Source organism: Cucumis melo, chromosome 11, assembly GCF_025177605.1.
Source record: "Cucumis melo cultivar AY chromosome 11, USDA_Cmelo_AY_1.0, whole genome shotgun sequence".
In the NCBI taxonomy this organism is placed as follows: domain Eukaryota; kingdom Viridiplantae; phylum Streptophyta; class Magnoliopsida; order Cucurbitales; family Cucurbitaceae; genus Cucumis; species Cucumis melo.
This window is the reverse complement of record NC_066867.1, coordinates 28,732,756-28,749,751: the sequence shown is the minus strand read 5'-3', so window position 1 is coordinate 28,749,751 and position 16,996 is coordinate 28,732,756. Positions and strand designations below refer to the sequence as shown.

Genomic DNA, 16,996 nt, shown 5'->3' with positions numbered 1-16,996 from the left:
ACAAACACAAGATTTGAGAAATACATAATGATTAATGGATGAACACTCCACTACTTTTTTGAGAATGGACAAAAATTATGGAAGGTGTTTTTGAGTTATGAAAGTATAGGATTGGATACAATTGAGTCCTAAACGCAGTATCTTACACATCAAATAATACACTATAGAAATCACCCCATGAAGAACCGGGAAGAAACAGTAGTTGAACAAATCCCTCACCAACTCCCCCAACCTAAATCTCAACAAAGAAATATTAAAAACCAAAAAAAAATCTCACCTTTTACTCTTGGAGCGAAAAAAAAATGTCAAGAACTCCGACCGACCCACCCCAGAGACTGACTTAAATATGTGATCGTTCAATGCCGATCACCCTAAAACTCCGCAAGCCCTCGCATCATGGTGTCCCTCATTTGCCTTAGTATCCCCGGAATAGGGGTAGGCCGGCTGTATAATCATGTTTACAAATGTATACCGAATGAAATCTGCTGATGAATCACGACGTTGTCCTAGAGCAAGCCTGCTAACATTGCCCCAGGATCTGTCGGTGCTGGTGTAGCAACTGCGGGCTGTGCTACCAGTGGTGCGGCAGCTGATGGCGGCGGCGTTGAATGAGGCACAGGTATGCTTATCAACTGTTCCTTGATAAACTCTTTCAACCTGTAGATAGAAAATTAGGAATTGTGGCTGTTTCACATAAATTGGGAGATAATGGAGCAATATCGGGCTAAAGCACGTACTCGAAAGTTACTGTCGGATCCCCAGAGGCAACTGTCATTCGTAATTGGGTTCTGTCTGCTGGATCGGTTTCAATTCTAACCTGAACATCAATAAAGCAGAGCATGAGAATCGGGGGTTCTAGCAATAAATTTTCGGTTAGGGACCACTTTTTGTCCGGGAACTTTAATTGAAGTAACGGTTTATTCTCTAGCTTGGTCATGAACTCTTAAATTTAAATTTGTAATAATTTAGTCCTAGCTTTGCAATTTTTATAAATTGGAAAAAAAGCCATATTAATTCTGATTATGTAACTACCTGATCTTTATAAATTATTAACAAACTTAACCCTTAGTTTATCGATCCACATGCGTTGGAAATTTCATTAAATTCTAATACTATTCTTTGCAATAGGGATTAAACGTTATAAATCGTTAAGTATTATGACTAAATTGATAATTATTAAAGTATAGACGCAAAATCGTTACAAATTTAGAAGTACATAAGATTAAAGGGTTACAAACTATAGTTTATGGTCCAAAAATATTTTCAACTTGAAATTTCATACAGGTGAACCAAATTTCTCATGCGACAAGATAATGAGAGAAACTTAACCCATAAAAATAGTTCAAAATTAAGAAGGGAGAAGTATTCCTTACTAGGCAGAGCATAGCTTGCGTACTCTCCGAGTAGAACGTTGTGCTCGCAACAAGATTGTTTGGATTTGGGTCCTGAACAACAAACGGAGAAGAGAGAGGGTGAGTTTTGTACAAACTAAAAGCATTAATCCTTTTAAAAAAACAGAAAATTGGTGACTACTTACAAGTCCTGGACAAACCATCAACCTTAGGCTGTTGAATAAATTTGCCATCTCTAAAAGAAGAAGGGGTTTTACACCTCTAACCTGGAAAGTAAATGGCGATAAGACGAAAATTATCAGTTATATAACTTAGTAGTTACCATAAGACAACACTCAGGACAACATTTGTGCAATTAGTACAGATCACATAAAATATACAAAATACAAAATGTTTTCCTTGATAGTTTTTGTATTCCCATTATAACTGTTTCAATTGGATAATGCTTTACAGAGCCATTTTACGACATTAAACTATTGTATTTGTTTTCATTACTAAAGTCCCGAAAACCTTGCATGGGACCTGTGATGGAAAGAGAGCGAAAATTTGGATGAAAGAGAAGAGAGGGAGGTGGAGCCTCCAACTAGAGAAGTATCTTCCAGTTCCTAAACCCTAAGCACTATCTCAGACGGAGAATCCAATATATTCCTGAAACCTTATCAAGGATTCATCCACAAGGTTTATTTTAACAAGTAGGTAAAGGCATGGTGTGGGATTCGACAAGTAGTGGGGCGTATAGACAGAAAAAAAAAATTGCACACGTCAGATAGATCACTGAAGGTAGAGAACTTAAGTCAAACTGGATGTTTCAATTCTAGACAGAATCCTCATGGTGTCTTCAATGATATTTCTATCATCCCCAAAAAAATAAAAGTTAAAGGCTCACCACTTCTTGGAGCTTCAATGGGGGCCCTGAGAGGGACCTCCACTGAGGGAAAAACTCCTCAGCAGATACAGATATAGGCTGGAGAAATTTATTGAAGACAGCTGGAAGGCGAAGCTTCACATTTACCTGCAAAGAACAATATATACATGATTGATTCCAGGGTGTTGCAGCCATTGAGAAGGGGAATCCAGAATACTTCAAAGTTAAACAAATAAAATTTACCAGGTCATTCCCGAACTTGTAAGAGAAATCAAGAACGGCTACATCTCTGCTTGGATGTACATTAATGACTTCAAGTGGGCATTGTACCTATCCAATCAAAGAGAAAAACTGATGCTATGTGAAGAAAGGTAACAGCCTCTAAATAACCACGTCCCAGATATAAACTCAACTGCTTGTGTTTACCTGTGCACGGGGAGGAATGGTATCAGGTACTAATGACAACTCCATCTTTAAATTCGAAGGAGGCAATATAATAGCCTTGACGAAGCCAAGGGGAGAAATATTCTTGTTTCCAAGAAAAAGAACAAGTCGTCCTAGGTGAGCTCGCCACTCTGCTTTAATGCCAATCTGTCACAAGTTTAATATGAGAGCAATTATGAGCGTTGCAACTTGCAAGTCGCAAGCTATAAAATTAGTAAAGAAAGCTGAGAAAACCAGAAACATATATTGAATAGTTTGTTCTCCAAAACAACTTAAATATTTTAAGAATTGCGATTGAAGTCACAAGTGAATGATAAGATAAAAGGGGGAAACTTAAAAATAAATAAATAAAATAAAGATGTAATGAAGAAAACAGGGGAAAGAGGAAAGGGGAAAGATACCTGAATATAGGGATCTTCGTACAGCACACCACTATCTTTCATACACAAGGCATGGAACCTTTCAGATATGTTTCCTATAGGCTGAAAAAATATAATATAGAAATATAAGTAATGACAACATGGAGCAGTCTACAGCATAGCAGTTGACATGCAATCAAACCAGTCAAATATCTTAGACGACTGCCAGTGTCAGATTTACAAATGTATTACCTAAAGCAGTAAGCATCAAACATTCTTTTAATAAGAATCCAAAAACAGATAATGATAGCAGATACAACTGCAATGTAAAGAAATGAAAACAAATATATGTCCTCTAAGAATATCATCGAAAGTTTATAGTGTTTAATCTTTATTGATAGGAATTTTCAATAGTTTCCCAGGCCTTATCTGTATTGTATTACTTCGATAATACATACTTAGTTTCCTATCAAATAAAAAGAAATTTATTGCATTGTTTTTTTTATTTTTTTGGGCGTTCTAGAGTTTGTTTCTCCATTAGAAGAAAAACAGTACCTGAACCGAATTTGCCTGTTCTCCAACTGGAACAATAGCTCCACTCTCAACTGCATTTGGAACACCATCCACATTGGACATTACACTTTGGGGAGCCTGAGCAACAACACTCGGAGGACCTTCAATAGCTAGTGGACCCAAAAGATCTCCGAGGAGATCAGGTTCAGGGGGGCTAGAATCAACTTTGGTCAGAGTCCCATTGGTCCGGGAAAGTTCATGGTCAGTCGAATCCTGTCATTAGGTTTGTAAATGAAGTGAATTCCTCTATTACACCATATCAAGAAGACTCCCATTAACAGGTTCAAGCATTAAAAAGAATGCAACAATGATGTTCTGAAAATTTAAAGAATAAAGACAGAAAACAAACCGGATAACTGCTCGAGTTTGGCACCTTCACCAGAGTAAGCTGGCTGGAAGACGGAGTTCCATTGACAGGACGTTGATCAGTTAAGACCAAAGCATTTGATGATTGTTGTTGAGCCCTTAACTTGATGGCACTTTGTTCGGCAGTGTCAGCTTCAGTATCCTCAGCCTTCTTGATCAAAGCGGACTGAAGTATGAAAAATATTAGAGAAAATATCAACCTTTTGCTGAACAAAGATTGGGAGTACTCATCACAATCCTTCACAGAAAACTGCATCCAATCAGACACTTCAAAGGAAGAACATGCACCTGTCTCTCAGGGAACTTTGGCATCTCGGCTAATATGTCCATTAGAGATTCACCTTTCTTGCTCAGGGCTAAGTATTCAACAGCACGCTGTTGTATCTCCACATCAATGCAACTCTCATATCTAAGAAAACAAATTTCTATTAGAGAATTTAAATTTACTGCAAGGGAAAATAAACAAAAGAGCGTCAGTTTAAAGAGTGCACAAGTCTCACTTGTTAAATATCCCCCAAATTTGATTTTGCAGTTCCAGATCTGGGGGCTGAGTGTGCATTAAGATCTTAGCATATGTTGACAGAAGAATAGGAATGCTAGACGTCCTGCAAAGAAAGTAGATTTTATTTAAAACAGAAAGCAATAAACTTGTTAAAGGAAGAAGACTTTTAAGTACAATCTAGTACTTACGAAACAGTCGGTAGCTTTTCATGTATTATTCTAAATAATTCCTTTGCACTATAACCTGGTCTTCGGGCCAAAAGATGACCAAATTCTCCAAGAAGATATGCACTGACCTGTATGACAAACAAATCACATCTAAGTTGAAGTCTACAATTATTCATCCAAATTAATCATTATCACTAATATATATATTAAAAAGAAAAAAGGAAAGAGAAATTGTTGGTTGCAGTTTAGAAGTAAGTTACACAAAGAGCCAATAATATTAATAATAATAATAATAACATTAACAATAACAACAGCATTTGATGGTCAACATATAGCGTTATAGGATATCACCATAAATTAAGATTGAGAACCAAAATAATAATTGGAAATAAGAAAAGAAAAGAAAAGAAAAAGATAAAGAACTACTCACCTTTACCATTGTCTCATGTATAGCAGGTTTATCAAGATATTCTCTCGCTTTTATTGCTGCATAAGACTGATTAAATGCATAAAATCACCATCAATAATACAAAACCAAATCACTATATAATCGAAGCGAAGTGTAAAATGGGATGAAGCAGATTAGATTACCTGCAGATCTTCATTGTTTGTAACAAACTGTACAACACGGAACCATATGTCATCACTGACAAAATCTCCAGCCTTGTCAATCAATTGTAGAATCACGTCCACATACCTGAATCACAAATTAGTAAGATACTAAAGACAAATAATGAGTAATGAATAAGATCGAACAATAAAGCGAATGTAAATCTCGCATTTACAATAACTATCTATCATCTTTTTTAAGGGGAAAACCAATAGTTGTCGTATTGTTGTATCTTTTTATTTCTAAAATCAAGAAGAGTGGAAATCTAAAAGGTTGAGAAAGAACAAAATATAACTCCATGTTCATAAGTATCTTAAATAACAATCGAGAACTGTTATGACATCAGACTGAGAGGTCCCCTTTCATAATAGGGATGCTCAGTGATTAATAAGTATCTGTTTCTTTTCTTTTCTTTTTTTTTTTTTTTTTTTTTTTTTGATAGAAACAACGACTAAAGAATATATACTTACCAAGACAAATCGGGAGCAAACTTTTCAGCAAGAATTGCAGCTTTAAGAGACAATTCTTCACGCATTGCGAATTCTGCAGTGCTGAGGTACTGACAACGAATGTAAAGTGAGTAGCAAGGCCTTTTCCAATAAAAGATGGAGATGATTTCAACAGCCCAAAAGTCCAGAATGAGACTGCCTATTATCAAGTTCATAAAATACCTGCAATAATTCTTCAACTATATCCTTCGCATTTGAAACGTCACACATACCATAAAGCAAATCAAGAGCACGCCTTCGGATGCTGAAAATACAGATTTGAAAATACATATACCCATAAACATCTCTTCTAGCATTGTCATATTTAAATGGCATATTAATAAGTCATCAAGATCTATAAATAATAAGACAGAAATTGCAATCAGATAGTAGGAAGGGAAAAGTTGCAGTTTGAAGGAAGGGATAGACATCCGATAGGTGAGAGATGGCAACCAAAGTTAAATAGGGAGACAAAAGAGAATATGTAACCTGAGGGAGCGAAGGGAAGGTATCTTGTTTTTCATGTTAGTGTTGGTTTCTTCTCTCAAGAGTGGGGAGAAGAAGAGTTTGGCCCTAGGAATTTGCTTGAATTGACTAACATAATCCTACTCGATTCCTATCAAATTAATGATATAAAATCTGGTGTGAATACTTAACCTTCATTTGTAGAATATGGATCATCTTTTATTTATTTCTTGTTATTTCAACAAAATATTTACAAACGTTGAAATATGTATGTTTGGGATATATGTAGGAATATGGGATTTCACACAAAGACTTTTAGTGAACTTGATTGTTATACCTCACTCTCCCTCTCCCCAACCTCGTTTTTTAATTTTTGTGAAGGTAATAACTTTGGTTGATGAACTGAATGTCAACAAGAACGAATATCTTTTCATCAGATTCTTTTTTTCCTTAATCATCGTACAGACAAGCATTCCTACCAACCATAAGCTTTTAATGATCCCAAAAGTTTACAATTTTGATGTAGTCTCGCAACTGACAACACAACTTTATTTCCCTTACTTGTTCACCTCCCACCTGAAAATTCTCATTTTCCTTTCAATGTTCAGTACTGCCATTCTCAGGGAACTTTAAGACCATGAAGCAACAGATCAGATAAAACCCTAGCTGTCAATGTAAGAGTTGAGACAACCACCCTTTTCTTGGGAATTGATAAGACAATCGCCCTTGGATAAAAATAGAGCGACTCAGTGTGTCTCACACAACCTCATCGACAATGTTCATTTCCATACTAGTGCCATAAATCAGGGATTTCTCCAAGTTAAACTGGAGACGTGGCATGACACAAATGTTTTAAAAACTTCCACAAGCTTTTTTAAATGGAAGGATAGGAATGCTAGATGGCCCTAAAACCAGCCTTGGCAGATATCAAATATTTTTATTTACTAAACCATGAACCTGGGAGCCCTTATCTCCCAGCACCACACAGATAATATCAATAACTTGATCGTCCATTTTAAACACATAGAATAGAATATTACAATAAAGTTGGATACTCCAAACAAGGTGTCAAACTATTACAAATTATTACGCACCTAATATCAGGATCCTTCAATGATGTTATGATCTGAGCCTGGTGTCTTTTAATAATATCTTGAACATCTGTCACCATTAACATCCGAGTCATATTCTCCTGCACAAGAACATAAAATCAAAATCATTCCATCCCGGGTCTGGTTCACATCGCCTGATTATCAGATATATAACTTACCAAGCCAAGATATCGAATATTTGGCTCACGAACTGCAATAAACTTCCCAAGAAGAGCAACACACTGAGACATCATCTCTTTTTCAGCATCAAGATGCATTACCTATGACAAAATGAATTGAAGGCAACAGACAACAAGCAAGTTAATATGTGAATCATCTTTAAAGAAAATTTTTATTTTCTTAGTCATGCATTACACTGTTAGAACTAAACTTCTCAAACGAAAGAACAGGAAAATCTAAAATTGTAAAAGATCACTATGTCACAGAGAACAGGGAGGATGACCAATGTACAGCATCCCCGTTCATCTATATGCTTCCCTGTTAACACAGGGCTTCTTGATGGAGTACCAATTACACCAAATACTGTTGTAAGTACAGCCTTTCTATGATTTTTAACAATTAGAAGGCCCTTATTTACTAGTTTTTCTCGGGGAAGGTCACACACCCCTTGCCCTTAGGTTGTTCTTCTTTTGTTCTCTTGAATATATATGTTTTTTATCCCAAAAAAAAAAAAATGCACAGCCTCCCCGTTATCTATGAATAGCCAGAAAAATTAGCATGCATCCAGACAAACCAAAGCTTGTATTGTGCATAAATAGCAGATATAAAACACAATGCTAATTGATACATCTGATATTCATCCATTACAACGACATTGGAGAAAATAGATTGTCCACATACAAGAGCAAGGGCTTCAAACAGAACAGCATGTGACGCATTGTTCTTATTGACATTCTTCACAACATCGGTTCCCATTAAAATCCTTTGCAAGACCTGGAAGCACACCCCATTGGTTAGATGAACAATCCTATTGAGGAATCACAAAATTGGAAACACTATCTTAGAAACAAACCAACCTCAAACAGCGACCTTCGGGTATTTGGATCTTCAATAGTTGGAAAGTATTGAAGTGCCCTCATGGTTTTCACCTAGACAAGTGAAAAAAAAAACAGTGAACTCGTATAAATAGAATCAAATTGCTCTGGGGAATTTCCTAAATAAAGAAATCCTGTAGAATGAACGTTCATAAATATAGAAACTAAAATTAAAATTGATAAGAACTCCCAAAATATCAAAAGGATAGCACTGGTTTGCTAAACTTCCATTAGGCATGGTTATCTGACTGAAGAGTGGTATAAACATCAAAACTAACACAAAATTCAGCATACAAAATCTGATCGTTGGCCAATTTCTTCTGTTTCAGGACCTTCCAAAGCACCATGGAAGTCCATTTTGGTCCTCAAAAGTTCAGTAAGGGCTCATACTAAATAATACAGTGGCTAAAATTTGGAATTCTACAAGCAAGGATTGGAATATGGGGCTGTAAAGAGACCTTAATGATGATGAAGTTGATGAATGGGTTTCAATTTCACATTTACTATCATCCATTACTTTGTCAGCTGCCACGGGTTCTTGGAGTTGGGTCATTGATTTATCTAACAAATATATGTTAGATCTATGATGGAGTATTACACCAAAATAGTGGAAAAAGACATCAGCATTTTTTATAGGGGTCACAAAAACGCAGGCCCCCACTGCCACAAATTATGACGTAGCTCTGCCACATTGAACAGACTTTAGGAGGGCACCCCTCCAGTATGTGCAATGGAGGCCACCAACCTAGGCCCTAACACGTTCAAAAGATTTTGAAGAGTTCATATCCACGTAAAATTAAAGCTTTTCTGTGGGGACCTAGTCATCAGGTGTCAATAAAACAGACAATCTACAAAGGAGAATCCCTTCTTTCCTTCTTTCTCCTCCTTGTTGTGCAATGGGCAAGACTAGCTCAGAATCGCAATGTCATTTGTGTGGCTGCTTGTCTGTTGTTCTTTGGCATAACAATATTGCAACTTGAAGTTCTTCGGTTGGAACAATGTTTTATTTCTTATCTATGGTTTTTGTCAGATGTCCATTCAGGAGAGAGATAAGAAGATACTGTGGCTTGCTTTTAACCATTCCTTTCTCTAGTCTATCTGGTGTGGGAGGAATGGAAGTATCTTCAATGGCAAATGGCAAACAATCACCATTTGATGACTTCATAGATTTGGTTTTATTTAGTGCTCTTTGTTGGCGTAAATGTTTACCCCGTTTACATATTGTAGTCTCTCTTCTTTAATTCTGTAATTGGACATCCTTTTTGTAGTCCACCATTAGTGGTGATTTCACCATTTGATGACTTCATGGATGTTAAAAGACCAATAAGAAATTGGTCTTAGATGAATTTTCTTGACATTGACATTACAGGGTGGTTTTCTAAGAAGCACGGACACCGATACGGAATCAAGATACGACATGACATGACACGGCAACACATCAATTTTGAAAATATAGGACACGACATATCGAAGACACGTTACAGCATCTAAAGTACATTTCTCAAATACATAAACATCGAGGAAAAAAATCAAAATAAATAACTTTTTCAATGTAGCCCCCATTACATCAGAAATTCAGTAGCAGGACACTACAAACCTGAAGCCAGGGAGATGGGATACCATAATAGGTGTATTCTTGTGGAATATCCTGGTTCCTAGCAAGGCGCTCCAGAATTTTAACACATTTTGGAAGACAACTCCAGTAGGAGTCATGATCGTTTGATACAAGAGCAACAAGAAGGCTCATGGAAGATGTTAAAACACCAAGATCACGCTCATCTAAAAGTTGCGCCATCCGATCCGCCCTGATAATTTTTAAACAATGAATGAATAAAGAGGGAAAAAATGGAGAACAACCAGGTAAAACATAATAGGGCAAGGAAATTAAAACTTAAGCATACCAGCCATCTATATTGACAACATCGGGATTTTTTCTATACAAACGCAGTAGACATAATGCTGCTTTTTTCCTCACGAGTGGTCTACAGCTGCTTGAAATCTAGAAAAAGAAACTACTTTCATCTCGTTTGATATCTAACATCAGTTAAAAACTAAAATTTTCTCTAATCACTTACAAGCAACTTTTGAACATCTGGGGCTAATGACTCGGCAAACTCTCGCCCCCCAATATTTCCAACCTAAAGAGAAGGATAAAATAAAAAAACATAAAAGTCGGTAGTCATTAAATTGTTATCTGAGACAAAAAGTACAAACGTAAGTTCTAATAAAATAAATACAAAATGACTGGGCATTACAAATGTTGAGAAGGCTAATAAAGATGTTGTTCGAACCCAAGAAAAATACTGTCATTGATAAAAAACTCAAGTCATATGTTTCTCTGGTAGAAAAAATGAAAGCTAATGGATGTGAGAACCACTAGTTAGGCATACGTATATCTCCTCCGGAATAGCACTATCATAAATACTTTTTTATATGTATTAAAGAAAAAGATAGAAAAGAAGACCCAACAACAATAACTTCTTCAGGACAATAAATAACCTCAACACAATCCCCCATCGAGTAGCGTTAGCAGAAAGGGCCACTCACTGCACTAGGTATCCACCCCTCTGAATGGAAAACCAAATGGCCTAGAATAATACTTTCTTTAAATCCCTTTTGAGAAGGATCTCTGACCGCCAAAAAAAATTAGAATTGAAAAAACTATTTGGTACGATTTCTAAAGTGATGAAGTCAGAAATTCTTTAAGCAGTTAATGCATGTAATAATAAGAATGTTTAACACCCACCCCCCAAGAAAAAAAAGTGATAAGAATGTTTCAAAATAATGAAGATGATAATAAAACTTATGCAGAGAAGATGATCTCTGATCGATTGGTTTCATGTATCAGATGTTTATGTACGTATGTGTATATACACACTATAAGGATTCTACACTAGGAAAAAGCAGCTAAATTTCTTAAAAGAAAATTAACTTGTAATTAAATTAATGAAAGTTTTCCCATGGACATACCATAGTCAGCGCAAGGCATTGAAACGTTTCGTTGCGACCAATAATGTCATTCCGGACAGTATTTATTGCTAATCTCAAGAAATCATGGTTCTCATTAAGCAAACACGATGTGACGATATAGCCAACCTGCGATTATTGAATCATACTTTGATCAATTTAAAAGTAGAGAATATGTTTTAATCAATATATATATTTTAAAAAGAATGAATCAAACTAATCAGTAAATAGAATTTCTTTTTCAAAGAAATTTCTCGGCCTCTAGACATTTACAACCTGAACACTGAGAATGGTCCTATGACAACGTACCTGTTCATTCGGGAACTTGTGAATTGTCTATACACAGTAGGTGACCAGGGGTTTTGGACCAAAGATATTTTTGTTAAATATAAGACACTTTTTAGATTAAAGAAGAACACGGGATATGCCTAATAATGAAAGCAAGACTGCATATTCAGATTCTAGCTGTATGTATCCAAAGCTTATTTAATATTAAGGATAAAAGCAACTAGTACACAAGTTAAAAAGCATTGCATAAAAGGTGCAGAAACTTGCCTGCTTTTCAGGGTACTTCGGTGCAGATATAAGAGATACAGCTTCCATGTGACCAAAATCCACATCATAACCAAGCATATAAATGTAAAGCATTTTCCAGACATACTTTTTCTTTTCATATGGCGTCAGACCCTGTTAGATGCCATTATTAACAAATAAGAGTGCCATTAGTTACATTAGCAAATATCTGAAACAATTATTCAACCAGTAGTCAAAAACCAAACCCAATAATTGGAAAAACAACGGAACTGTGAAGTTTTTCCTATCACTGAAGGTAACGGTCCATTGCAGAAACTAATCAGAATAATCTACCTAGTAGTCATATCCATCCCTTTGGGAACATCTGATAAATTGGAACATGGATAGTACTTATATCCTGGACACCAGAACAAACTTGAGTGAGACAAGCCATGCAGCTAGCCAGCTCTAATACTGTCTTTATTCAAGGCCAGGTGTTTGACCGTCCAGATCACTCTAACACACTGTGCATTGGCTGTTGAGGCTTTACAAACCTTCGTCAATGGTATCATATGGCTATCTTGTAATTTCATGGAGATACCATACACCAACAGATTCTTTTTCATCTTTTGATCAATTTATGGATTGGTCTTGTTTACAGCTTCTTATTAGTGCAAATATGAGCACCCATCTGTTCATCCTGGTTTATCTTATCTTGTCTTCAATTGGAAATCATCAATTGGAAATCTATATGGTAATCACCCATAAGTGCGGAGGTTTCCCTTGCTTCATTTATCAATGAAATGTTTCTTATCCATATATATACACACACACATATAATTGAGGATATCATACATCAATCAGGCATTACCTTCTTAACAAAGTTTCACCAAAACAATTAACTAAAAGATGGGTTGGCCTAGTGGTAAGAGGTCATGGGTTCAATCCATGGTGGCCACCTACCTAGGAATTAATTTCCTACGAGTTTCCTTGACACTTAAATGTTGTAAGTTTAGGCGGGTTGTTCCGTGAAATTAGTCCAAGCGCGCGTAAGTTGGCCCAAATATTCATGGATATCAAAAGGAATTAACTAAAACAGATTAAAAGAACCAAAAGAGTTTATGTATAAAAATATATTTAAATAAATTTACAAATGGCAAGGGATTCCAATACTCTCCAAATACGCATAAATCAAAGCAATCAGGCATTACTCCTAGATATGTGTAATGAGAACACATTTCTAGTATTGGATAGAAGTACACAGCAATCTCCCCCAAAGGTTTCATGTTTAAAGGGAGCCGAACTGCTGATCCACCATACGACAACTTGGAAACAGATAAACATGAGGATTCTTTGACAATATTTCATAAACCTTACAAACCCAAAGCCCAAAGGGAAACATGGAACCTAATAAGTGACCACACCTCCTCTTTAGTGATGTAATTAAAACACCAACTCTACTACAGCTTAATTTTTACTTTACTAACAGCTGGGTTAGTATATCTTGTAATTAGAATAAATATTAGAAATTTAGGTTTGTAGAAAAGTTGTTGGAGCCTTGGGAAGATGCCTGTTTAAAGCTCTTCCCCGCCATCTCATTTTTTAAATAATATACACAAAGGTATCTCTCTGCAATCATATTCTTCAAGATTAGACTCATCATTAGGTCTTTCAACCCTAAAAGTTATTTTGTTCCTCTCAACCCAAAGGCCCACAAATTGCACAACCATAGCAAGTCATATAAAACACCCCATATCACGAAAGAACAGGTGAAGCATGAGTGTCTCAATAAAAACTACACCCTCTAGGTTGAGCCAAATGAAAATTGAAACCTTGAAAGAAGCAGCTCTAAACCAAGGAAGCATAGTCACAACTCCCAAAAACATGGTCATGATCCTCAGCCTCCTGCCTGCTAAGAATACGATATTGCAATGGTAACAAACCCATCAACTTCCCCAAAACACGATGAAGGTATAACTCTTCCATGAAACAAAGAATTTAACCTTCTTAGAAATTTTGACTTTCAATAGTGAGGAAAAGATGCAACGAGGCGGGAGAGGGTTCACCAAGCAACAAATGAAGAAACTAAAAGAAAACCCATTGGCAAGATTGGGACCCAAGAAACGATAATCCTCTCTGTTAGGGCAGACCAAAAACTCTCCAATGAAAGATGAGAAGGTCACAATTTTTTATGTTTTCTTATCGGATGAAGAACAGCATAAACTAAGAGAGAGAGGATGAAGGTGGAAGGATGGTCACCAAATGGTTCCATTGGTAAGTACGGAAGCGTTTTCTGAGTCAACAACATGTGGGATAAGGGATTTGAATTTTTAATTTCTTGGTGCATAGGACATACTCAGCTGAACTGGGTTCATGTTGGCTTAGAAAGAAAGGATGTATAAGTGAAGAAAATAAATAGGAAAGGTCCTATCTCCCAACCACAAATCCTCCCAAAAACAAGAATCCATGAACATTAGCCAAAGAATAAAATGAGAAAGAGAAAAGTCTGCCCAAAATATCTTTCCACGGATTCTTGGTGTGCCTTTAAAACCCCACCCAAGATGCACTTGAAAGTTCAATGCTCCATTTGCACAACTTTCACATAGATTTCCCAAGATGTTTCAATAGCACTTGCTAGATCATAACCATTTATCATCATGTGAATCCAAGTAGAATTGCTCATACAACGAAGCTTCCAATTTAGAGAGTTAAACAAGAAATGACTCGAGAAGGACCATCTCGCAAAGCTAAGTACTCCCAAGCCACAGTTCACCCTGAAGCCACTTACATAAAACCAGCCACTATCGACGTAGACAATATCATTTGCTAAGTGCAAGACCTCACACAGAGAACGCTGGCTCAGAATCCTTGCTTGCTTCTTACTTAACTGGTTTTCTTTGTTAAGTAAATGGTTGAGGACTCGTCATTTAAGACTTCTTCAGTAGTTTAAGACAGATTATATAATTTATAAAACATAACACTAACCTTTATGGAAAGGCAATGTATCAAAAGAAAGTGTATTAACTCGCTACTCTACTTGCAATCAAACTATTATTCCATCAATCGAAGTTAACTCAGGTAAAAATGTTTGTCAAAATAAATTCCTAAAAAAATTCAAAGGAGAATCCATGGAGACAGTTTTGCCTCCAGCTCATAATCAAATCAAATATTCGGTATCTACATTTTCTCTCGAAACAAATTGGAACGCAACACCAAGCCAACAATTAGGCAATGGCATAATTTCCACAGTTCTTATAAAGAAAACTCCAAGCACCAACAAAAAAAAAAAAAAAAAAACGGGGAAAAGAAGGCGAGAATTACAATCACATATCAAGTTATTATTAAGGAAGTAAAAAATCCAACCCTAACCTTCTCGTTCTTAAACCTAGTCCGGACATTTCCAAGTTCCTTGTCGACTCGGAGCCTCTCCTGCTCTTTATTCTGACAATTACGAATGTCGCTGATGAAAACGGCGAGGCCTCTCATACCGGACAACGCCATCTCCGGTTAGATCCAGCCGGAAACACACAACCTATACAGTTCCCTATCCTAGATCCCCGCACTCCACCAGCGGATCTGACGGAAGCAAGGAGCAGAGCTACTGGAAATAGGATGAACTCCAATTGAAAGTTGGAAGAATAGAAAGGAGAGAGAATTCAAAATATGGATGGTTTGGTTGATGGAGAAGCAAAAGAGAGAAAAGGAATGTAGAGATGAAGATGAAGATGAAGGTGAAGATGAAGATGATGAAATCGATGAGTGAAGAGAAAAAATGGGAAAACGGTGGACGGGAAAGTGGGAGGCAGCAGAGACGACTTTTATTTTACCTCCATTAAAGCCTGAAATTTCAACCAGAAATGATCCCTTCATCAAATTTTGTTTCTTTTATTTTTATTAATTAATTAATTTTAACACTTTTTGAATTCGCACTCGCTGTATTGTTTTTGTTTAATCCGTCCGTATTTACTGTTTAAACTAACAAAACTCAGCTCTCTTTTCTCTTTCTACCTTCCTTTTTCCTTCTTTACAATAAAATTGATATGTATAATCATTCGTCTTTGTTATTATTTATAGTTAATTTTAAAATAAAGTTTATTTTCTCTTCGTGTCTTACGATGACTTACATCTTTCTAAATACAATGGTTGAATTTCAATTTTTAAAGAAAAAAAATTGAAAACTGCTTTTATCGGTTTTCAAATTTTGACTTGATTTTTAATAAAGGAAAAAAATTGAAGGAATAATACTCTAATCTAAAAACTACAAAGACGATTATTTATATACAATGATTCTAAGCATAGCTTGATTTATTTAGACATCTACTATCGATTAACAGGTTCAACTTTTAAATACCCAAATCTCCAAGTGTTGTGCTAAAAAGGATCGTGAGAGTATAGTTATTTGGTATAGAATATAATTCAATGTTGGTAATATTCATTATAGCCTTTTGAGATGTATGAACTTTAAAATATGATAGTTCATGCAAAAAACTTGGAAGAATTGACCACTATACCAATATAATTTAATTAAAACAATGTGGGTCTCTTGTGAAAATTCCATTAATTATTTTCTACACATATTACTTAAATGCAAGAATTAACTTAAAATCAGTAGATATTAACCATTTTCCGTTTTCTAACATTTATTTTTCACCCACTTATTTAAAAACTAAAAAGAATTATTATATCATAGTTTTTGACAACATTAAATTATTTCGAAATAAAATAACTTTAATCGTTAACTCCAAAAGAATTGTAACATGTGGAAAGTCCATATGTTAAGAGTTTGATAAAACATAGAATTAATGTTTTTTTTTCTTAAAATGGTTGTAATTTACCGATTTAATTTCGAAAATATAGATAATGAACTCAAGTAGCTTTCAAAAATCTGTCAAAGTTTATCTCAAGTGGTTTTTATTGAAACATTTTACATAAAAATACTTCTTTTTCTCAAAAAAGAAAAAAAAAACAAGAAAGAAAAAGAAAACAAACCTTCTTTTTCTAAAAAGAAAAATATATAGTCAATCAATTAGTCAAGGGCTCACGAACTCCATAACTAGAGTTAACAATTTCTCAAACTTTTCAACTATCTGATCTCCAACTTTTGGCTCAAACACCCTTTAAATGATCTTCACACAAGTTAAGATAGAAAGGATGTTTTTTCTCAAAATCTCACAAGGAT

General features: G+C 35.6%; 1 protein-coding gene across 1 annotated transcript; it reads right to left on the bottom strand.

Moving 5' to 3' along the window:
• Window positions 1–12: 12 nt before the first annotated feature.
• LOC103497983 (AP-2 complex subunit alpha-1-like) lies at window positions 13–15,684 on the bottom strand. Its single transcript, XM_008460424.3, has 27 exons — window positions 15,187–15,684; window positions 11,860–11,991; window positions 11,308–11,433; window positions 10,413–10,475; window positions 10,239–10,336; window positions 9,935–10,142; window positions 8,320–8,391; window positions 8,144–8,236; window positions 7,462–7,563; window positions 7,286–7,383; window positions 5,910–5,991; window positions 5,709–5,797; window positions 5,220–5,325; window positions 5,059–5,124; window positions 4,650–4,756; window positions 4,460–4,564; window positions 4,248–4,368; window positions 3,943–4,125; window positions 3,576–3,806; window positions 3,063–3,143; window positions 2,644–2,808; window positions 2,461–2,547; window positions 2,239–2,364; window positions 1,538–1,618; window positions 1,374–1,445; window positions 738–817; window positions 13–657 (listed from the first exon to the last, which is right to left on the bottom strand). Exons 1-27 carry the CDS (start codon window positions 15,316–15,318, stop codon window positions 507–509), a joined length of 3,057 nt encoding a protein of 1,018 aa, XP_008458646.1. The 5' UTR covers window positions 15,319–15,684; the 3' UTR covers window positions 13–506.
• Between the last annotated feature and the right edge of the window lie 1,312 nt (window positions 15,685–16,996).